Here is a 23,411-nt window from a genome sequence, read left to right as displayed (position 1 = left end):
GTTGTCTTCAAGAGCTTCCCTTGGCCCCCCTCTCCCGCCCCTCCCCTCAATGGCCTTTCCTCCTGTCTGTCCACTTGTTCCATGTGGGTGGACAGGTTCCCTGGCTTTCAGAATCAGATCCTTTGTGAGCACTCAGTCCATTAAGTACAAAATTGCCTTCATCTTGGATGCGGGTGTTTCTGGCATGGTGAGAATGAAAGTGTGGAATTGTTTGTAGGACAATAAATTTGAGGAAAAAAAAATATATATATATATAATGCAAAGGTTGTTACTGTTGTTGTCCTAGTTAAAACAGGAAAACCTTTACCCTGTTGAAAGGACCGATTTGAATTTTGCTAAGTAATTAATTCAGCCCTTTAAAGGTGGTAGTTAAAGTAGGTAATCCTCCATTTGTAAAGGGACTAATTTAAATTTCGTTAAGTAACCAATTAAGGCCATAAAGGGTTTAAATTCACTTGTGGCTTCTCATTTTCTTTAGGACAAATTCCAAACTCCTTAGGATGAAATACTCTTTCCAACCTAATTTTTTTGCCTGTTGGCACCCCAGCCTAAAGACTGGCAGTTTTCCCCAAAGGTTGTGCATTCCTGCATCTCCGGTGCTTTGAGAATGCCGTCCCCTCTGGTTGGAATGCTCTTTGTCTCTGGTAAATGTCTATTCATCATTCAAGACAACCCTTCCCCCCTTTCCCTTAATTACTTCCTCCCCTGTGCGCCCTCAAATTCTTGTACTTATTCATGCAGTATTTATTAGGGGCCTGCTTTGTGACCGGCACTGTGGCGGGCTCTGGGGATACAAAAGGTGAATAATACTTGGGCTCTGCCATCGAGGGTCTTACGTGTTAGGCGGAGGGGGCCAAACTGTCACAAAAGGTGACCAGATTAAAGGGAAAATTTGAGCAGCGTCGGTTCTTGTCTGTCTTCCCCACCGATGGTCAGCATCTTGCTCTGGGGCAGGGGACATTCTCCTTTATTTTTGTATCCCTGGCTCCTAGCGCATTGTAGGTGCTAAATAAGCATTCGTTTCATGACCCTCTTAATTGGACACCGGCAGAAATGTACCCTGGATTGCGCCGCACATTTTGATGACACGCTCATAGATGGTGGTTTTTGCCATGTGTGATTGGTGGCCCTCGGCTCCCTGGCACACTGTTAGGAGTTGGATGGCCTTGGCTGGACTGGCTTTTGCCTTTCACAATGCCAGCGTTCTGGGCTGAGGAGTGGCGAGCGGGTAAAAGTGGAAGAGAGACCTGCAGCGCCCCTGCTGGAGGGAGCCGGCACTGCTCGGGCTGCCTGGGTCGTTCGCAGCCCGGTGCGTTCGTCAGAATTTCAATTTACAGCCAGAAAATGAACACAGACACTGTGATTCTCTACCCTTTTCTTTTCAAAGGCGTAATAGATGCTTTTTACAGGATTATGGATGAGGGAAAAAAACCCTTTCCTCTTTTCTGTATCACTGGGGCCCTTGCATTGTGAATTCAATCTTACATAAAGGGGACCTTTAGTCTCGTAACTGTGATGATCCTTTCTTTCTGGTGAGGGACGACGGGTCCTTTGCTGGGAGCGGGTACCGCGGGAAGTCTGCGGCTGGGCTCCAGAATGAGGCCCATGTCGTGCTGCTGCAAAGGAAACATGCGGGGCGCCGTGGCAGTGGGCGACAAAGAGACCCAGACTTTCCGCTGGCTTTGCCCTTTCTGCTCCGTAGCGGACGACCCATGCATGAATCAGCCCATTACCCCGGTGGTAGGTCCAGCAGAGTTTATCGTTCCATAGCCCCTTGTTGGTGCCTTTGGTGGTTACCCATAGTTAGGGACCTAGGACTGTTCGAGCGCTCGTGGACCGCTGCTTGGAATCCAGCACTCGCACAGTTCAGAACCCTCGGGCGCTATGCCTGAGGTCGAGCGGCCATTTCTGGGGCTGGGGCCTGTGGGTGGTCTAAGGGGAGGGTTGGGGGTTCAGGGATCTGTTGTCTTTTCCCGCAGTGTTAACTCGCCAGAGGAGGATTGCTGCTGCAGAACTTGGAGCTCAGGGTTGGGGGGCCATGGGGAGCAGTTGGGTTCTGGGAGGGGTCAACACCCCTGAAGGTGCCCCTTGGAGGAGCTGCGGTTAGAGGGGCGCTCCATGCCCGCAGCAGCAGCGGCCGGGCTGCAGGGAGGGGCGGTGGCTGCAGTGGGAGGGGCACTGCGGCGCGGTGGGCGGGCCAGAGGCGGGGCGCCAGTGGGCTCTAAAAGTCGGTGCCCACTGGCTCCGCGCTGCCGCGGCAACCAGCACGTCCCGGTGCCCCCTCTGCGGCAGCCGCGCCTAGCGGAGTGCCGCAGCGCAGCCCGGGTGCCGCTCGCTGCTTGCCGCGGCAGGCGCCGCCCTCGCAGGCTGTGTGCCGGCCCTGCGCGGCTGCGGGCGCCGCCGCACCCCTGAACTCTGGATCGGTGTGCGGTGCGGCATGGGATAAGACGCGGCCATGGTGCGCCGAGATCGCCTCCGCAGGTGGGTGCGCGGCCGGCGCGAGGGGGTGTGGCTGGCTCAAAGCCGCCGTCCGGCACTGGGGTGCAGGCTAGCGGTCGGGGACTGTGTGTGTCTAAGCTGGCGCTGCCGGACCGCGACTCCCGCAATGGAGGGAAAACCCCATGGGGGGCCCGCGTGCCTGTCGTCTGAACCTTCCGCCTACTTTGGGCGGGGATGTCAGTTCTGCACGCAGTGGAATGTTCAGAACCCGGTGTCTCCCTGGTTTAGCATTTCTAGATCCCAGTGTCGCCCTGGCGTGATTGAAGATTTTGTAAACCGAGGTATTGCCCTGGTGCGACTAAGGATTTCTAGTCCCTGCTTTCGCCTTTGATGGGATTTAGGATTTCTAGACACCGGCATCGCGCTGGCGTGATTTAGGATTTCTAGACCTGGGTTTCACCTTGGTGCGATTTAAGGTTTTAACATCGGATATCACGCTGGCACAATCTAGGATTTTTAGACCCCTGCATCGCCTTGGCGCGATTTAGCATTTCACGACCCCTGTATTGCGGTGGTGAGGTTTAGTATTTCTAGACCTGGCTTTCACCTTGGCGCCGGTTTGGAATTTTAACACTGGATATCACCCTGGCACAATTGAGGGTATTTAGACCCCTGCATCGCCTTGGCGCGATTTAAAATTTCAAGAGCCGGGAATTGCCGCGGTACGATTTAGGATTTATAGACCCGGGTATTGCGGTGGCGCATTTGAGGGTTTGAAGACCCTGGTGTCGCCGTGGTGTGAGTTACCGCATAGGTGTGACTACGTAGAGCTTGTATTACCTTGCCACAGAGCGTAAGTATTTTTGAGATTTCAGTAACAAGAAGCTGAGCGTGGCGATGTGACCCGTCACCATGTTATGCATGAATTGCTTGCATTGGTTTACAAAGTAGTTCCTCATCTTGCGGCGATGCCGTTAGGTGGGCAGGTTTGGTGGTATTAAATAAATTGCATTTTTCTTGTTCACATGATGAAGAAATCAGGGTTCGGAAAGGTTAATTTCCAGAAGGTTTGTACTGGGGTTTGCGGAATTTATATTCTTGACTCATGGCTCATCAAATGGAGGTTTTGGTCAAAAAATGTTTAATCTATTTTGCTTACTGTCAGGTTGCTTCCCTACTAAAAATCCTAAAATGTCGTTGGGGCATTTTTGCTGAGGCAATTAAGACAGAAAACGGCTTCCTGAACGGTAGCCTCTTTGCTTTCTTGGAGTAAAAGAGAAGGTGGGGGTATCCAGGAGCAGGGTGTGTACGTCGGACCCTTCACCACCACCCCCAATTGGGGGGGGGGGGCTCCGTCTGCTTTCTCCTCCAGTAACCCTTTCCTGGCTCTCTGCTGAGTCATTGCAGATATCTAGCTGCTGGAACCCGTGAATGAACGAGAGAAGCGTGGGGATAAAGGCGTGATGAAATGCAGCTGTGAAAATGTATGAGTGGAAGTATAGGACAGATAGCGCTGAGAAAATGACAATCTAAAGCTAATGCTTTTTGCCATCTCATCTTTCAAGGAGATATTGGGAGGGAGCCTGCTACTATTGTGGGGTGAAAAATGTGATACAATGATCATGTTCTAGGAATTTTTTTCGATCATTTTTAATTAATATTATCTTGAAAGGTAGAACCAGATCACGGACTGGGTGGTTTTATGGACAGGAACTTTGGAGGGCGGGGGAAGACTGCCCTAGTGATCCCTAAACAATAGGCTAAAGAGCTTATATTCTTTAAGGGATGTGGTTATTTTACCACTGTGGAACCACAGGTGTTATTTATTTTAAATTAAGAAAAAAGTATTTTGTGAGTTGGAGTAGTTTGTGATGGGTAGGGATTGTGGCCAGATGATAGGTGATATGGTGTGGACAGACACAAGGCCATTTCCACCAGGGCTTGGGCAATTACTTTCTCTTATTTATAGTTCTGTTTTCTTATTTTAGTTTTAGGAGGTATGTCCATTTTGGCTATTTTGAGAGAATTTACATTCTACTGGTAATTCTTTCCCTGGTGGCCATCAGAAATGATAAACTAGAAATAGAGGGGACTATTTCTAATGCCTGTTGAGTACTCACTGTCATTATGGATAAATTGACCTGGACCTTTGAAGTCCTGGGCGTGGGAAGGAAGGTTGGGTATGCAAACCATGCTCTTGACAAAAGCAGTTCCAAGATAGGGGTATGAATTCTGCCTTACTATTTTTCGTTTGGGGCGGGGAGGGAAATCCTAAGAAATTAAATAAATGGGAGCTTCCTCAAGAGCCTGCTAAGAAAAAGCAGAAATATAATCTGCTGCCCTGACCTCTCTAGAGATTAGATATTCAGGGTCGTGACAAAGCTGCTTATGTTAGAATATACAGTGCATCTGCCTCTTACTTTCAGACTTTACCCTGAGCAGCTTCTCAGCACAAACCCAGATAGTACCACCAAACGGGGGCTTCACGGGGGTCAGAGGGCTGATAAATAAAACGTCAAAATCAGTTCTCTGCTTAAGGGCATGTGATGTTACTGCACACACACAGTTTAAAACAGTAAAAAAATAAAATAAAATGTGTGTGTGTGTGTGTGTATATGACCTTGTACTGGCGGGGGCCAGTGGATAGGTGGTAGAGCTTTTAGAATAAATGTGAAGGACATTTTTTTCCCGGGAAGCCTTGTTAAAGGCAATGAAAAGGTACACAATACTTTAGTAATTTTTTTTTTTTAACTTTACATAAAAACCTCTCCAGCAGGTCTTGGGAACAGCATAAGGGGAGTGGCTGAAGGATTACAATGGGGAGAAGACGAGGAAGATTACATATTAAAATAATGTATTTTCCCCTTAAAATTAGAGTGGTGCACAAATATGGTGATTGCCATAGCTGGCAGAAGTGCGCTTACATTTTTCTCGCTGTAACTTTCTGCCATGGTTCATAGAGGGCGAGGTAGTCACCACCTGGTACAGAAATTTCCCACCCTGTCTTACCAGTCTGGGGCTTGTACAAGTGTGGACAGTGTCACCTGACTGCTTACCTGGGTCTCTGATTTTCCTACAGGATGAGGGAGTGGTGGGTGCAGGTGGGGCTATTGGCAGTACCCCTGCTTGCAGCCTATCTGCACATCCCGCCCCCCCAGCTTTCCCCTGCTCTTCACTCATGGAAGTCGTCAGGCAAGTTTTTCACCTACAAGGGACTGCGCATCTTCTACCAAGGTAAGAACAGGACTGTTGGAACACTCTGGGTATATAGGCCCTGAAGGTCCCACTGAGGTACTTATTTTGTGTCCACTGGTCTCTGTTGTTCCTCAGTGATGGAGGGCGAAAACTCCCTTTTCCTGTGAAGTGTGCTTGAAGGAATGGACTAATTTCCCTTGTTAACTTGATAGCAAGGAAACGCAAAAAAAAAAAAAAAAAAAAAAAAATCCTGCTGGGAAGGTGGGGTTGGTGGAATTGAGATTCTAATCTTTTTGTAGAACTGACTTTTCAGTATAATTTTTTTTGTCATAGCTTGATTTGTATCGATAGTATGGTAGTGGTGTTTTTCTTGTGCACGCTCCTAGTGTCGCATAATATAAACAGTATTCATAGATAAAGCTCCCATTGGGGTTCTAGTTCCCCCCTAAATTCCTGATTTTTGTTTTCTGTAAAGATTATGTTATATGCATAATTAAATGTGATTTAAGTCTTATACCTCTGTATAAATTAATCTGCTAATGATAATTACTGTTGTATGACTGCTACTCATCTAGTAATTACCATATTCTAGGCATTGAATTATGTTTTCAATCTTCATTATTTCATTTAATTTTTATAATAGTACTTGGAGATAGGTGCCATTAACGTCATTTTATAGGGAAAGACCTGAGAAACGTGATTGGAAAAGATTCCTTTTGGGCGGGGGTCAAGAGCAATAACGAAAAATGTTTGTCATAAACCGTTTTTCATTATTGCTCCTGACCTCCTCTCATTTGCTATATTCAATTAAGTAAGTATATGATTTTCTTTATGTTGGTCATTTAGGTTGTTTACAGTTTTTGCTTCTAATTAAATTATTTTGCTAACTTTATCAAATTCTCATGCCATTGGCAGTATATGAATGTGTTGGTTTTAATCTAATATTTTTAACAGGGTGCTGCTCTACTGTTTAAATGTTTGGCTAATTTAAAATATGTTTATGCATTAAAAAAAAGTTCATGTCTGTATTGATTAACCCTTTTTTACAGTTGTTAGAAATGTGCAATAGTTTGAGCATGATGCTTTTGATATTAGAATGGGTCTCTTCTGCAGGAAATAAAAGTACTGGCCAAACAGTATAAAGAAAGGCGCTCACGAGGTTGAAGACAAATTGTTATATTTTAGAAAATTTTTGTGAGACCATTAATGATAAAGTACAAAGAATCTGTAGTTTATATATTGTGATTGTACACTTTTAACTGGGAAAGTTTACTTTTTACTGTGAAAAGCAATTTCCGTATTAATAATACAGACTAATGGGAGAAATACTTTTTCAAAAACTGGGTGAAATTAAGCAGACTCCCTTTAAGGATTTTCATATAAAGTGTGCTATTTATATATTTTTTAATGTATTTTTAAAAATCAAATGCCTGTTTTCACCTAAAGCAATAAGCTTGCATTAAAAAAAGAAACCTGTTCTTTTAATTTCATTAACTTGGGCAGGATTCCTGGTTCTTTATGCCAGATTACTTAGATTTAATATCATCAAGATTATTTTTATATGAAGTTGGCCTAATCGATCTCTTCTTTCCTTCCCAGACTCTGTGGGTGTGGTTGGAAGTCCGGAGATAGTCGTGCTTTTACATGGCTTCCCAACATCCAGCTATGATTGGTACAAGGTAATGAAATTAGACTTTCTGGGTCTTACTATGTCGTTCAAAATCCCAAATCAAGGACTTTGTCAGCATTGGAAGGCTCTTGCATATTTGAATTGCTTAATAAAATAGGATTAAATGCAGAACTGTTTTCCATTTATTGTAAGGGAGTAAAAAACTCTGGCAATCTGGGATGGTCATTGCCAAGTTAAAAAAAAAAAAGCTGAAGTTCCTCCCTCCATAGAGATTCATAAATAGGAATAAAACACTTTCCTAGAGGATCATCTGTAGGCCTGTGGTGGTTTCTTGTGATTTTCGTATAGTGAAGTCTGTTAAGTTAAAAAAGGGATGATACTCCTGTTGGTGTAGGTCGGGGGAGGGGAGGGGCAGGACGCAAAAGTGCGAGCCATCCCTTTCTTTCTTGTAGATCTGGGAAGGTCTGACGCTGAGGTTTCATCGAGTGATTGCCCTCGATTTCTTAGGCTTTGGCTTCAGTGACAAACCGGTAAGCAGTGTGGATGGGTGGGGGTGGACGAGACGGAGGGGTCAGCCTGGCAGACATGTGCACTCACGGCTTCATCCTGTGTCTCTGGGCTTTCCTTCCCTTAGAGACCACATCACTACTCCATATTTGAGCAGGCCAGCATCGTGGAGGCGCTTTTGCGGCATCTGGGGCTCCAGAACCGCCGGATCAACCTTTTGTCTCATGATTATGGAGACATTGTTGCTCAAGAGCTGCTCTATAGGTCAGTGAAGCCATAGACTTCTGTACTATGCACAGGTGTCACTGGGGTAAGATGCTGGGAAAAGGAAATCGATCCTGGCTTCTTTCTAGCCCTTTGCCTCTTAGAAGTCTGTCTTCAGCCACCACATTGGTATAGGTCAACTCAATCAGATGTTTCCCTTCCATTTCTAGGTTCAAGCAGAATCGATCTGGTCGGCTTACCATAAAGAGTCTCTGTCTGTCAAATGGAGGTAATTGCCTTGGCAGTGGGTGGAAGGTGACGTGGGCCACGTTTAGATATCACAGTGACATCTAAATGGTAATCTGATGGTATTGCAAACAGATACAAACTGGGACTCCACCTCTTTTGTGCCATGAACCACTTTGGTGACCTGATGAGATTTATTGACCTTTTCTCAAAATAATGGTTTTAAATATAGAAAATAAAATGAGTTAAGATTACGAAGGAAACTATACTGACATATAGTTAATAAAAGCTTGTTTTAAGAATGCGTGCCTTTTTAAATGCATTATATTACATAGCAAGATCTAGAGGGTCTAGTAACAACTGTTAGTAGTAGTGAGGAGTGTAAATATTTCCAAATACCTGTAACAACCACAGTGAGTTATGCAAATATTTGAGATGAAGCCACAGGTACTTTTAATACTACGGTGGTTTTGTAAACTCTTAATTGGCAGTGACGAGTTGCCATTAGGAATTAGTGAACTTGATTAGACCTTTTGGAGATGTTTCTTTTTCTTCGTGTGCCATTGAGCCTGGCCTATTAATCCACGAATCTCCAAATGTCCCCTGAATACCTTCAGGTCAGATTGGGAGAGGAGTCTGTTTGTCCCTTTATAAGTAATGCTCATGATGGCTTTCTCCCATTGACTCTGGAGAAAAATGGAAAAGGAAAAATCTAGTTTTTTTTTTTTTTAAGGACCTACACTTCCTGAAGAATCTCTGGTTTCTTTTCTAAATCAAAACATGTGTTGTTCTGAGGATGGGCGAAAACCCTAAGGGGAGTTAGAGCCTACTCAGCAGTATGGATGACCGCGTACATTATTTTTGCTGTTTCTCTACCTTTACAATCAGGAAAGCAATCCCAATGGGATATAATTTGACCTGTTAAACCCAGAATTCCCTGGAGAAGGAATTAGATAACAGTATAAAGTTTTTATTTGTACTTTGGTTTTTAGCAGTAAAGGCCCCAAAGATGACAGCGAGTAGGGTATTTGCCTGTGTTTGCCCTAGAGTTGTTGGGAAAATGACTAATGTTAAGTCTCTTCTCCTACAGGCATATTTCCTGAGACTCACCGTCCTCTCCTTCTCCAAAAGGTTGGCTACTCCACTGACTAGATCCTTAATTCTTAAGATTTATACTGATGTAAACGATGGTGGGACCTTTATTAAAAGACCATTCCTGCTGTAATGGGCCTTAGTTAAAATCCTTCTCCTCATCAATTTACATTAACAAAGTTAGTTTTTTTCCTTCTTATGCAAATAAAGCAGTGGAAGTGGCCTCTACAAAAAGCCTAAAACTTTCTGAGGATAAGAGATCAACAAATGTTTGGAGAAATACAGAGATCCAAAGATTTGTGTCATTAGCGTGATGTTTGAACAAATTGGGATTCTAGTGTAAAGTTGAATATATCAGTTAAATATCTTAGGGATATAGTGACGTGTACAGACGTTATCTTAAAGGGAATTAGAAATAGGTTTGTCTTCCATGAGAGGAGAATGTGGATAGGCGAAACAAAAAACTAACAGCCAATGACCAAACCTTTCAGTAGGAAATTTGGCTGAAGCCTTGTTTTAGTTCCTTGTATAAAACCTTTTGTCCTCATTAGTCCTCTTTTCTCTCTGGATTCTTGACTTTTACTTTTATTTATTTACCTATAGCTTCTCAAAGATGGAGGCATGCTGTCACCTATTCTCACACGATTGATGAACTTCTTTGTATTCTCGCGAGGGTAAGTCATTGTCAAAGACTGATTCACTGCAACCTGGGAACAATGGAGTGGAAAGTGGTGGCCACTAAGATTCTGGGCCAAATTCTAGGGTTTGAAATTTTAAAGCAAAGGTATTGGCCACTTGCCACGGAAGTAGAAGGAATTAATAAATCAGTTAAGGGTCAGCCTACACGACCTCTGAGGTTCCAGTCATATTTGACATTCTGAATTCTTCTCACACTTATCTTTCTTTTCTGGACTCTTTCAGTCTCACCCCAGTCTTTGGGCCATACACCCGACCCTCTGAGAGTGAGCTGTGGGACATGTGGGCAGGGATACGCAACAATGATGGGAACTTGGTTATCGACAGGTAAGAAATAACTCTTTGCTTTGGTTTCCAGAGAGGCTTTTTTTTGGAATGTGGGTAGAGATGTGGGATTGCTCATTCTGATCCTGGCTGGCTCTTCCCTCTCACAAGGAGATTGATTATGACTTACAAAGTAAACCCAAAAAAGTCATGCTCTGTACTTTCTAAGAAGGAAATCCAGGCTAGAGTAAGCCCTGAGCCTAAGCCATGTGGCACAAAAAGTTTAGATAAACAACTGCAAATTCTCATGCTAATTCAGTTATAACTGGCTGATTGACTTTGGCAAATCCTCCTTTGGACTTTTTGTTAATATTGAATGCTTCAACATGTCTAATCATGGTTGTGAAAGACATTTAGTGCCTCTCTCAAAGTACAAGTCTTCCTTTCTCATATCTTTTCTGTAGCCAGAGGGACTGAGAGGGCTGATTTCTCTGTCTCGCATAGAGCATTCACACGCCTCGGTTCAAATGCTGCTTTCACACAGGGACCTAGCGATGATGCTATCCATAAATGACTGGAGATAAGGCCCTGTCCTTGGGCCAGCTGGGTCCGTATGGCTTTGGCTTTGCTGGGAATTGTGAGGGAGAGGGAATCATTCCTCCCTCCCACCCCTGTCCCTACGGGATCCTGAAAATTCATTTTAATACAAAAAAGTTGCAAAACAAAACCCTCTTTTAAAATTCCCTTATACTGTCCTTTCCAAAATGTAAATACCACTTATAAGAAGTGATATTTGAGGTTTGTAACTCCTGGAGTTTCCAGGCAAACAATTAGAATACGTGAGCTTGAGTGGCTATGGCGTCTGAACATTGTAGAAAGAGAAATTCTCCTCCATTTTATCTGTGGTCAGATGAACTGCAGAGAATGACGCTTTGTGCTTATGAATTTCTACACTTAGAACTTTAGAAGTAGATGTCAATTTAAAGATCATGTGGTTAAATCCTCATTTTAAAAATGAGGAAACAGGTCAAAAGATGTGTGTTACACCTTTGAGTCACACAGCTCATTAGTGATGGAGCCACAGTCCGAACCGTAGGCCTGGGCTTTAGTCACTTATAAGCCAAACTAACTTGCAGCCGTCCTAGATCTTATTCTCCGCCTAGTAAACACAACATTAGGCATGACCACTGCCATAGCTACATAGAGGTTAACAGAAATGGATAAATTACGGGGCCCGTTCCCAGAAGTGCCAAATTGCTTCTGGATTAAGAGAACATATACTGTGTTCCTTATGACTCATGGCAGGCCTTTGCATCCCTGTAACAGTGAAAGTTTCTTGTTCTCCTGCTGACTTACTTGTCCTGTAGCCTCTTACAGTACATCAATCAGAGGAAGAAGTTTAGAAGACGCTGGGTGGGAGCGCTTGCCTCTGTAACTATTCCCAGTGAGTATTTCTGTGGCACATCTTGATAGGAAAACGGAAGGACTCGGGGGTTAAAATAATTGCCAGATTTAGCAAATAAAAATAGAAACACCTAAATTTGAATTATAGATAAACAACAAATACTTTCTTAAGGATAAGTATGTGCTATGAAATATTTGGAACATATGTTAAAAAAAAAAACCTATCATCCAAAATTCAAATTTAACTGGTCATCCTTTATGCAGTCTGGTGACCCTCTCTAACATCTGGAGCATGAATGACATATGTTGTAGAGTGAAGTGTAGAAACCACTGAGATCTGTTGCTAAGGTAGTTGGTGTTGCTGTCAGGAGTGGGAGTTAGACTGGTTTCTGTGCATTGTCAGTGCCTGCCGTGTTCAATGCTGCATTCCTGGCACAGAAAGCTGTTTAGATTACTAATCAAGAGGCTATAGGTGGCTTCTGCTCATTTGTTTCTTCATTCTTACAGATTTAAAAAAGAAAATCGGTGCCGTGTCTCACACATAATAGTGCTCAAGAAATTGTTGATTTCAAATGTCAAGGGTCAATTATAACTGAAGAGAGAGACTTACAGAATGACAGTATCCTGGATTTATAGAAAGAGGGTGCTGCAAGTGGGCGTATTCCCAGAAGTTTCTTATGCCTTAATTAAAAGAAGCTAGATTTTCCAGCATAAAAACTAGTTAAAATCTTTTTTTTGGAGGGTAATTTTAGCTTGGGGGGCGGTCAGAGAACAGATGTGAGAGCTGTTAGTAATTCCCTCTGCTTCTCTCTCCTAGTTCATTTTATCTACGGGCCCTTGGATCCGGTGAATCCCTATCCGGAGTTTTTGGAGCTGTACAGGTGAGTCTCCCTCTGGGGCTTTGTTCTGTTAGTCCCTCATCCCAGTCTGATAGTGGTGAACAGGCTTGCCTGTGGCTCTGGCCACTGTCTCTGACCTCACTGGCCGATCCCGGAAACATACACTAAAGGATGAGCTGGGGAATCTTACTGTCACGTAAACGTGAGATCAGGAAGTTCAGTTACACATTCTCTTCACTGGCACAGCCTGTGTTCACTGTCACGGCTACTACATATTCCTAGGTGTACAGGTAAGAAAAAGCGATCATGTGAACCAAAGAATGGAAGTGGACAAAAGTTTATAAGAAATGTTTGCTTTAGTCTGATTGTAAAGCCAACTCATCTGCCTCAGCTGAGCAGACTTCAGGGAGAGACGGAGAAGAGCTCACTGTGGAAAAGTGCCTACTCATTGGTTATTTTCTCTGGGTACTTAACGCAGAAGGTGTCGGAATATGAAATCTTGACTTTGTCACATAAGAACGTTCCATACCTTCATTTGGCCTCGTAGAAACAACCCAGTAGTAAATAGCTTGCATTTAATTTCCAACAAAATACCCTCTCGTCTCCTCCCAGGGTTCTAAGGAAGGTCTTCTCTTATCTTTACTTGGACAGTGTGATCCCCTTGTTTGATGCCTCATGCTTCTCTAAGGAGCTGGAAGTCATCCTGCTTTGCCATGTGTCACAAAAGTGTTACATTTGCAAGTTGTTGTCTGTTGGATTATGAACATTTAAAAACTGGTCTGTATACATCATAAATGGAATTGGCAAGCTAAGCTGCCTAAGATACAATTCCAAAGTAGAAGCTGAATAAGCTCTTTGTTGGTTCCTTCCAGTGTGGTATGTCCGCAGGGGCATTTACTGGGGCTGCCCACTGGCTTACCTCCCTCCAGCCTCAAGTTCACCTCCATGCTGTTCTCTTCCACTAGGAAAACGCTGCCGCGGTCCACAGTGTCGATTCTGGATGACCACATTAGCCACTACCCACAGCTAGAGGATCCCATGGGCTTCTTGAATGCATATATGGGCTTCATCAACTCCTTCTGAGCTGGAAAGAGTAGCTTCCCTGTATCACCTCCCCTCCTCCCCTATCTGTCGTGTATTCCATTTAGGAAGAAATGCCCAAAAGAGGTCCTGGCCCCCCCCCCACTTATTCTCTCACAAAAGTCCACCTGACTCCCATTGGTGAACAGCATAGAGTAAAAAGCCAGCAGAAGCGCCGACTAAGGGTGACCTAATAGTCCACCTCCCATTCCGTTGGCATCTCGTCAAGTGTATGGCCTTGCCTTTGTGTTATTAGGAAATTCTGACAAGCACTACTACTCACTGATGCAGACAGACAGACATCCTTTTGCATAAGAATCCTTTAACACTTCTACAGCCTCTTCTGAAATATTTAGAAGTGCTAATCTTTGGCCCGAACCGTAATTGAACTCGAATAGGAAAGAAGGAGGAGAAGGTGCTGCCCCACCGCTCCTTGTATGGCTTTAAGGGCACGTGCTTTTTTAAGTTTTCTAGGCAGCACAGCTTCAAGTGAGTGAGTTTCTCTTGTCATAACTTTGGATTTAGTTTCATTAGCTGCTTCTAATTAGACATTGTGTTAAGCTAGATTTAAATAGTTCATTATTCTAGGTATACTTTATGATTATGATTTACCTATACGTATTACTTATATTTTATAAGATACTAAACCAGCCGACACTCTGGCAGAGTAGTAACCTTACTGAACATATTTAACTTCTGTATAAGTTGAACTAAATCCAAAACTATTTACAGAATTTCCTAAAATCACAAGACACGAAAGACCAGTAGCATCTATACCAGAGATTTCCTGTTATTCGCTGCAAAGACCAATTCTAACAGCAAGTAACAGTCTGACTCTTCATACCTCAGTGCTTCAAAGCACGTCCCTCCCGAGCGAAAGTGGAGGGGAGGGGACCATTGTACAGTCCAAGTTACCATGCCGAGTGTACACTGATTCCTTCTGGGGACTGCTTAACTTCTCACTGGCTGTCCCAGAGAGCCTGCCTCACGTAGCTCCACAATTCCTGTACTTTATAGACAGGAAAGGTCCAGAAACTTTAAGAACAAATTCTGAAAGGCCTATGAGCAAATGGTGCTGAATACTTTTTTAACGCCAGTTTCATTATTTTAGACAAAACAGGATTATTAAGTGATCATTTTAAATTCTTTTTTCTTTTTTTTTTAATTAGCAACTTCAAGTATAACAACTGAAAGTGGAATAAGTGTTTATTTTCTATTAATAAAAATGACTTTTGACAAAAGTGGACTCTGCCTTCCCCTCCCCCACCACCCCTCTGGGATAAAAGCTTTCCGACATTGTCAGGAGCTTTCAGACACACATTCAATTAAAGAATATAATGAAGTTAAGCAGCTGGGGTAGAGGCTAGTATTTGCTTGTCAAGATCACCCAAAGCTGTACTATCACGCCAAAGTTGACCAAAAAAAAAAAAAAAGACATGCAGAAGGACAGATTTTTGCTTGATCTGCTGGCTCAGGGCCAAACATTGAATTTGCTTCTCCAAAGTCATTAATCTTCAAAAGGTTGATTTTGGGGAATTCATGCCACTAGCCTAAAAGTCCACTGACAGTGAAGTGTACATCAACTTCATCTTTCCCAATAAAACCTTATCCCACAGAAGCCAAGATAACATCTACAGGTGTTCCCTCTTTGCTTCTGACCGTCACCTGCATGGTCACTCCATCTGCTAAGGCCAGCCTGGACCTCACCAATAAATCATAGCCACCTCTGTATACACCTGACAGAAAAAGAAGTGAGGAAAACCATATTAAGAACTCAAAACAAGCTCTGACTGATGAAATTTATCATGCTCTGCCTGCATTCCCTTTCTGTTATTTGAGTTTAGCTTGGTGGGAATGGAATCCTACATACAAATTTGAAATAATCTTTTATATTCCCATGATACCAGGTACATAGATGGTATTCAATAATATTGATTTGGAGTACTCAGACGGGGAGAGGGAGTGGCACTGATAGCCATGGGAGAGATTTAAGTAAGTGTTTAGGCCAAATGTACATCTTAAAAGAACCACCTAAGGATAGCATGCAAATTAAACAGCTACAACAAATTCTTCATTTTGATGGGGCTTCAAATTATGACTCCCAGTGGGATAATGGGACAACAGCAGGGCAAGAGCTGCCCATGAACACCCCTTCTTTTTAAACTTTGCAACAAAACAAAGGGGAAATCCAAAGGTTTCTTACCTGCCAGGTAGAGAGAATGGGAGTTCTTGTTCTCAGGTACTTTATCTGACCTCTCACATGGCTGCATGCCCAGAAATGTGATGATGTTGTTGACAGCTTCTGTGTTGACAAGATTGACGCGACAGTATCAGAAAAGGTCAGATAGGGATCTGCCTGTGCGCATACACGAGGGAGCTGGGGGAGCGAGGGGAGAAGGGGTGGCTGGTGGTGTGTGGAGGGAGCTGTGGGACTGGAAACGGGTCACCCAGGTGATGAAGACAGGTCTTGGCCTTTTAAGTGAATTAGTTTAGGAAGCATTTAAAGAAGAGTTCTTCTGGAATAATAAATTCCTGTTAGGTTTTATATGCTGCTGTCAGGCAATACATAAGCACAATTGTTCTCACCTTCGAGAGTTTTGGTGGAACTGAGGGCGAAGGTCTCCTCCTTCTCAAAGGTGTCTCCCACCTCTTCCCAGGCGGCAGCAAAGTTAGGCTTCAGAATCTTTTGGATGTGGTCAGACACGGTCACTTCAACATCTTCCAGCTAGTGGGTGACAAGGAAGGGTCAGTAAATGGAAGTCCTTTCAGTACAGAACAAAGATGGAAGGGACGAATTAATATGGTTTTATCATTCTATGTTACATCCTTTGCAGGAGCCCAGGAAAAACTCTATTACCAAACTAGTTTAAGTCCCATAGTCCGGATACATCCACCAATGTAGGCATTAGCAAAGAAAAGCAAGGAGACAGGACACCTGGCAGAAACACATTCAGATCCATGTCTACAACCTGGGGTACAAAGTACCAGGTCACCACACCCAGCCATCAAGTGTGGGCCGTACTGGGCCTTTGGAACTTGGCCTTCACTAACAGGTTGAGATTTCTTAACCTTTCCCATGCATTCTAGGCCGGCTTTGCAGTCCATAATGTGGCTAAATTACAAGCCAACTAAAAGCTGTTGAAAACAACAACCTGCCCCCATACTTTAAACTCGTTGATCTCAATGAAAATCACGTAATTATTTTCATCTTGTAATTATCCCTATTATAAAGACAGAAAAAAAGGGTGAGCTTTGTTTTAATCAGTTGGGAAGTAGTAAATCTTGATTCTTCTTGGCCTGACACACTCCCATGACAGAGGATCGGTCCAGGCCGTCCTCACTTGTAATCTGAGAAGAATAAAACCCCGTGAGTTCATGTCAGATGTTCCTAGACAACAGTCCTTCAGGGAGAAGCCTGAGCGGGGAGACTCACCACGTACTCATCGTCATACCCCTCCTCAGCGGGGACCCCAGTGTCAGGGTCGCAGTCCCGGACAGTGAACTTCATGGTGCAGCTAAAGGTGCCTGCAACTGGAGAGAGAGCAGGAAGCCTGTGTCAGTGGTAGCACAAGCACCAAGTGGCAGCAGTGACGGGGAAGCACCACGTGCACTTGGCAGTGGGCTCGGTATTACTGAGTGCAACATGCCGGCTCTGTCTTCTCGGGTAGTCGTTCTCAAAAGCCGCCTGTAAGCGGGTCAGAAGGCAGGCTCACAGAGTCTGATTTTAAAATCCATTCCCCACTGTGGGTTAGAACAGCACAGAAAAGCTGACATGGGCAAAACTGTTTTTGTATTGGCATAAAGAAAGCAGCAAGGGAGATACTGGGGGCGCTTTTTGCCATGCATGTCACAGGGGGCTACGTGTAGAAAAATGGAAGAACCAGTACTTTAGGAGCTGACAAACAGAGCAGAAAGTATCGAGGATAAAAAGCACACATCATCATTAAATTAACACTAAGCACATGAGAATCTCAGTAGCAATACTGTCTGTTGATTGTGGACCGACAGTGGGTCCACAGACCACCGGGATCAAGTTGCTTTATGTCAACTTGCAACCTACAGTGAGTAGGTCAGTCATGAGGTGCTAGTACTGGTCAAGTCGGGGTCTTCAAATGGAAAAGCAAGGGGGCAGTTACATGTTCGGAGATGATTGGCGGAAGTAATACTAAGAAATGGCAGTAAAAGCACAATTTTTGGAAAGTGAACTTTTCATGAAGAAAATAGGATTTTCTGAACTGTCTGAAGAAGGGGATTTATTAAGTACAGATGAAGAAAAGGGTCTAATCCATGGTTTGGAAAAGGCTTATAGGTACAGAAATATTAGAAATTGGGGAGTTTGAAAATTATTTGGGGGGTAGGCAAGGACAGCAAAGAACAGACTCAGATGTAAAGATGACAGGTTGGGTAGTGAGACTTCATTTGCTCAGTCTTAACTTGAAACCCGGTCCCTCCAAACATGTAATAAACGTCAGTACATGTTGACATTACATGTAAAGGTGTAAAGTGATGTGCCAGACCCTTAGATAAAAAGAGACTGAGACATGACCTCTTTCGCCAATAGTTGCTCGTTTAGGAGTTAAATAACAGTGTGTGTGAGAGAAACCTACCTATATACCCAGGACATCACCACTCAGTGCCATAGTTTCTTTAATATAACTTTTAGTAGCGGGCTACTAGGACTAACAGCCTGGGAAAATCGTAAAAAACTGAAAGGATGTAAGTTTACTTGGATCTCAAAAGATGTGAAAGGGCAGAGGAAGGCACTTGAGCAAAAAGGAGGAGGCCAGGAAGGTCCTGGGGAGTTGGAAACAGTAAGAGATATGCTAATACGTGGGTGCTGAGAAGAGAATTTGTTTAGGGACAAATTTGAAATACCTGGTACAGAAATTTGAAATACCAGATATTTCAAATGAAGGAGACTAGATATTTTCCAACAGGTTCTGGTGGTGATTATCTGATCACAGACTTAGGTAGTCAAGTGACTGAAATGTTAGAGATAATTCAAGTCACTGGTGGGAATCCTATGAAGAACAGGTCTGAATTCCGAGAGTAAGTGAATTTAATAGCGTAGGTTGAAAACAGATGAGGGTAGTGGGTTGACCAATATAGGAAAGAGTGTACCTATCAAGACAAACAGAATCTATTTTAATGGAATCCGGGGTTGATGAAAGAATGATGTTGGATGAATTAAGGTAGGGTTTTCTGCAGGAGGGAGAGGGAAGAAGAAAGAACGCAGAAGCTAATATACATCCAGAATGGGTCCGTTGAGGTTTCTTTGTTGTTGTTTTAAAGAGGAAGGGGGTTATGGTAGGGACAAAGGTCACGATCAAATCAGAATGGAGAGGCAGGATAGACATTAGTAATACAAGACTGTACGAACCCCTGTTTGGTTCTGATTAAGCAGAGAGGCTATAGGCAAGGAAGGAAGAGGAATAAACAGAGACACTCAGGAACAATGGTACATCACGGCCTGGGCAAACTGGTTGAATTTTATGTACAAGTCAGAAGATATTTATGCATGAATAAGTGATTCAGAGAAACAGATTAAAGAAGCAAATAGGAATGGTATTAGTAGAGATAATGTTCCTGAAAGTTTTGTGGCAAATTTTTAATAAAATGGTTTGGGTGATACAGTACAGTGAGAGTTTACAGGGAATCAAAGGTGAACGAACTCTAGTAAAAACCACTGGTAGCAATCTATCAGTGTTGCTAGAAAGCATGACAAACACTGGCTGAGGAGGAGAAGGGGTGAGAGGGCCTTTCCATGGCCAGAGGGACAATACTGAGTCCCCTGCCACTATATAAAGGTGAGAGCATCATGAACAAAGTCAGGCAAATAACCAAAGGCAATAAGAGAAGAATGCCCTGAAGATCCGCATTAAAATTGTTCTCAGGCTTGTCTTCTGAGGACTGACTGAAATGAGAGATAGCTACTAAGGAGACTTGCATGAGAAGAACACAGAGTTAGAGAAAAGATGGATGCTGGAAGCTAAGGAAGGAGCGAGACGTGTGAATTAGGTTGTGGTGGTAAATGGCAGGAAATTCAGTAGGGAGTTGCCCGGTGTCAACCCCTGGAGGAGAGACTGTGACTGAATAAATGGGGTTATGAGGAGATTCCAGAGAGCTTTGGGGAATAATAATTAAAGAACAGGAACAGGATGTGGTCGATGGGGCAAAAATTAGAAAAGGCATAAAAAGGGATGGATCTGCAACAGGCTAACTGCAGCAGTCCACGCAGGTCTAGACGGGACCAAGGAGGAAATGTGTGCAGTCTAAGGGTGCAGGAGGTCAGGAAGATGACAGCGAGGGGAGCGGTGAGTGCCCGAGCTGAGGAGTGTACCTACAGGGAGGAGGCCTGCACCCAGGAATGCTACTCACCGGGCGGGAGGGTGCTGGAGGCAAGGTTTGTTTCCAGGGCAGATACAGGGAAAAGGAGGAGAGGTACAGAAAAGCAACATGAAAGTGGCCCTCAGATGAAAAGGGGTCACAGTAAGAAATGACAGACACCAACTGGAATGGCACAACAGCACCCCTGAGCCGGAGTCATGATGCAACTAAAAAAGAAAAGAGACTGGAGGTAAAGAAAAGGAGATGCTGCACAGTGGACGGGCTACGAGGCAGAGCAGGTGTGGGATGAGGATGGAGACGGGATCCTGTCAGCTCAACGCAGGTCTAATGGTCACATTTTGGGTGTAAAGATCATATTGTAACAAGAAGTATGAAGAAAGTGAGGAGTAAGGACTAGAGTTGGAGGCAGCAGACTAGCTCCTGAAGCCCCAATTTGGAAGGAATTAATTAAAGGACGTGGGTGACAGGAAAGTTTATTAAGGAAGCTGATGAAGATGAATGCTGATAAAGAGCTATTTGTGGCAACTTCAGAGCTACTAGGCTTGACTTACTAGAGGGTGTGAATAGGTGGTGTGTCCAGATAATAGGTTACTGTGGTCGCTGGGGAATGAGTGAAGATTATGAGGGAGACACGTTAGACGTACTCTGCATGCGTTTCTTCTGTAGAGACATGGTAAGTGAAAGGACGATGGGTAGTTAAGAGACCGTAGTTTATTGCACAGTGTGTCATTGTAGATGGTTGCTCTTAGAAGTTGTCCTGCCATGTGAGCATTGGCTTAAAGTGCCAGGCATTTCCTAGAGAGACTTGTATGAAAATATCATGGAGGAGAAGATGGAGGCTAGAATCTAAGAACGAGCGAAGATAGAGGATTTCAGCTGGGGGTGCAGAATACAAGGTGTGAGTAGGGAAGGGCATTAAAGAGGGCCACAATGAGGAATGATGGGAAATGGCAGAGCTGCAGACTAAGTAGAGAGAGGGGAGCTAAGCTAGATTACAACCAAAGGAGAGAGAATGTGAAGAGGAAATGGCTACATAAGAGCTGGTATTAAGAGGGAGGGCCATGTGGGCATCTGATTTGAAGGAACAAGTGCGACCAACAGGGTGAAAGTTTAAAGAGTCTAATGGGATGGATTTCAGCCATGGCCAGCGGCAGGAATCTGAAGGTCTGGACTGGACTGAGAGTGCAGGTGTGGAGGAAGGTGTGGAGGAAGGTGTGGAGGAAGGTGTGGAGGAAGGTGTGGAGGAAGGTGTGGAGGAAACGAGGAAGATGAAAGAAAAGGCTACTGACTCCATGAGAAATGATGTAAAGACGGTAGCTGAGGAAACGGGGGACTGTGCAGGTAGTAACGCGGGTTCCTCTAGGGTCAGTCACGGGAAGGAGTGGAAGAGCCTACAGAAGGGATGGCCATTGGAAGACTGGCAGGCACTGATAAGAAGGATATGGTACCATACTTGTACCAAAGATCATGATTAAATAAGAAAAGAGAGAGGCTGGACAGTACGTAAAGCGAGTACTACATGAAGTGTTGAGGGTAGGTGGAGTGGCACGGGCAGCTAAGATGAGGGACAGAGTTTCCCACAGGGGAAAAATCCTGTCTGTTGGGTCAAATGTTGGGACTTACTGCCAGACTCTGAGGAGCAGTGTATATAATGGGAGAAAATCTGTGCCTGAAAAGTAATGGGACGTTTTATTAGGAGGATTAGAAGGAGACGGGTTAAAATGAACCCTGATATAAAGCCAGGGCAGTGACCTTAAAGACACCAGGATAAACCTCTGAGTAGTTTGTGTGCAGCACGGGTGACTGATACTGGGAAGGAGTGGCTAGAGGTCACCTTGGGAACCCAACACAAGAGGAAGACTTCACTTGTTACTTCTGTGTACAAATGATAGATGGAATTATACTACATGTAAGTAAGATGTGGGAGAGCAAACTCCCAAAGGGAGATACAAATGATTATCATGCAAGTGCCACGTTGAAGTTACCGAGAAGTTCCTCTGTCCTGTGAAGTTTTCAGAAAGTGAGGGACAGCGGCCGGGGAGAGCAGCTGGCCAGGCGGTGCTGTTCAGGAGGAGGCGGGGTCCATTCGGGAGGAATGAACACGGCGGCTACGAGAGCGGGGCTTAAGATGAGGCAGCGTGTTTCTTTACATCGAGAGAGGTGATAGGGAGAAAGGGAACGGGAAAGCAATGTTACAGTTGTCCCCAGATTAAAAGGTCATTTGAAGAATGGCAGGTATTGACTGGAGGGAGAAGGCCCCAGACTTGGGCCAAAAGACACGGAAGAGGAGAGGTTAATGCTCCGAGGAGCAGTGTATGGACCAGAGAACAATTCTGAGCAGGCGGCATGGCACTAAGAAAAACCACGTGCACCGTAAAGATTCCCAGGAGGGGGAATCCTGTCAGATGTGACAATGGGCCGCATCGGTCAAATATGTTGGGTATAAGGCCAGACTGTAATGACTAGTACGTGTAACGGGAGAGAAACAAAGGATGGAAAAGGAATGAGAGTCAGAAGCTCTTGATGTCTGGGTGGGAAATTTTTAATTAGAGGGCTAGATTGAGAGGAAAGTTTAGAGCAGTTACATCTTAAAATGTGTTCTATGAGCATTGCCTAGAAATTTGTTAGAAATAGAAACTCTTCAGCCCCATCAGACCTAACGAATCAGAAAGCTGGGGTGGGTGGGGATCAGGAGCTTGTGTTTTCCTGAGCTGCAGCTGGAGAACCACTGCTTTGGAGGAAGCAGGGTTAGAGTAGTTACGATAAAAAGTCTTTGCGAGCAACCTGTCATGTTAGGATTAGCTGAAAATTAGAGAAGCAACTGAGGAGACTTGTTGCAAGAAAGGATGTAACATGTTGTACACCAATTGTACTTGAAAAAAAGGATAGTAGATAAGGAGAAATGGAGGTGTAAGGAAGGCAAGGGGCCATATGAATGAAGTTAGGGTGGGGGCTTGTAAGAGAGTAACACGGCCAAGGCGTAAGGGCATGAAAGAGCTAGAATGAGGAACGCTGGGACATGGGAGACGAGGAACTGTGGGAGAATGATTTTCTGTGAATTCAGATGGTAACCACTCAGAGTGGAAGGAGGGAATGTGGCTAAACAAGAAGGGAGGTTATGAAGGAGAACTGTTTAGGAAGCTTGTGGAAGACCGAGGGCAGAGAGAGGCTGCAGGGGGTGGACCTATAATCCAGCCCAGTCTGAACGGTGAGTGCTGAATATGAGATATGTGTGTATCCAGAAGAAACGAATGGATCTGTGGGAATGCTAAGTACATAGTCTCTGAATGAAGGAGGGATGCTGAATATAAGGTAGAGGTCTTATAAGGCAAAATAAAAAGGAGGAAAATAGCAAAGTTAAAATTGCTGCCACTTGAGAAGGTGTCACCTAATATTAACATAGATATTGTCACGGACACTAATGGGAGGTCTCTGGCACCATACTTGGGCCAAAAGTAACGATGGAA

At 44.2% G+C, this 23,411-nt stretch overlaps 2 protein-coding genes across 2 annotated transcripts in view; one reads left to right on the top strand and one right to left on the bottom strand.

Annotated features, from left to right (window-relative positions):
* Positions 1-2,265: 2,265 nt before the first annotated feature.
* MEST (mesoderm specific transcript) lies at positions 2,266-15,029 on the top strand. Its single transcript, XM_033099186.1, has 12 exons — positions 2,266-2,481; positions 5,519-5,673; positions 7,234-7,313; positions 7,717-7,794; positions 7,899-8,035; positions 8,206-8,264; positions 9,312-9,352; positions 9,917-9,987; positions 10,235-10,336; positions 11,641-11,717; positions 12,495-12,558; positions 13,482-15,029. Exons 1-12 carry the CDS (start codon positions 2,456-2,458, stop codon positions 13,597-13,599), a joined length of 1,008 nt encoding a protein of 335 aa, XP_032955077.1. The 5' UTR covers positions 2,266-2,455; the 3' UTR covers positions 13,600-15,029.
* The window catches only part of COPG2 (COPI coat complex subunit gamma 2), a 106,376-nt gene continuing 97,094 nt past the window's right edge, over positions 14,130-23,411 (bottom strand). The window contains exons 21-24 of the mRNA XM_033099187.1: positions 17,030-17,127; positions 16,183-16,321; positions 15,800-15,898; positions 14,130-15,332 (exon numbers count right to left, since the gene is read on the bottom strand). Coding sequence (XP_032955078.1) covers positions 15,202-15,332; positions 15,800-15,898; positions 16,183-16,321; positions 17,030-17,127 — 467 coding nt within the window. The 3' untranslated portion in view covers positions 14,130-15,201. The remainder of the gene's footprint in view (positions 15,333-15,799; positions 15,899-16,182; positions 16,322-17,029; positions 17,128-23,411) is intronic.

Source organism: Rhinolophus ferrumequinum, chromosome 26 (assembly GCF_004115265.2).
Source record: "Rhinolophus ferrumequinum isolate MPI-CBG mRhiFer1 chromosome 26, mRhiFer1_v1.p, whole genome shotgun sequence".
Classification (NCBI taxonomy): domain Eukaryota; kingdom Metazoa; phylum Chordata; class Mammalia; order Chiroptera; family Rhinolophidae; genus Rhinolophus; species Rhinolophus ferrumequinum.
Note: the sequence above shows the minus strand (reverse complement) of the source record. Positions and strands in the feature narration are given on the sequence as shown.

Coding starts and splice junctions, on each gene's coding strand:
- MEST (XM_033099186.1), top strand. CDS start 2,456: ATGGTGCGCCGAGATCGCCTCCGCAG. Junction 8,265..9,311: donor TCTCTGTCTGTCAAATGGAG/GTAATTGCCTTG, acceptor CTTCTCCTACAG/GCATATTTCCTGAGACTCAC. Junction 9,988..10,234: donor TTCTTTGTATTCTCGCGAGG/GTAAGTCATTGT, acceptor GGACTCTTTCAG/TCTCACCCCAGTCTTTGGGC.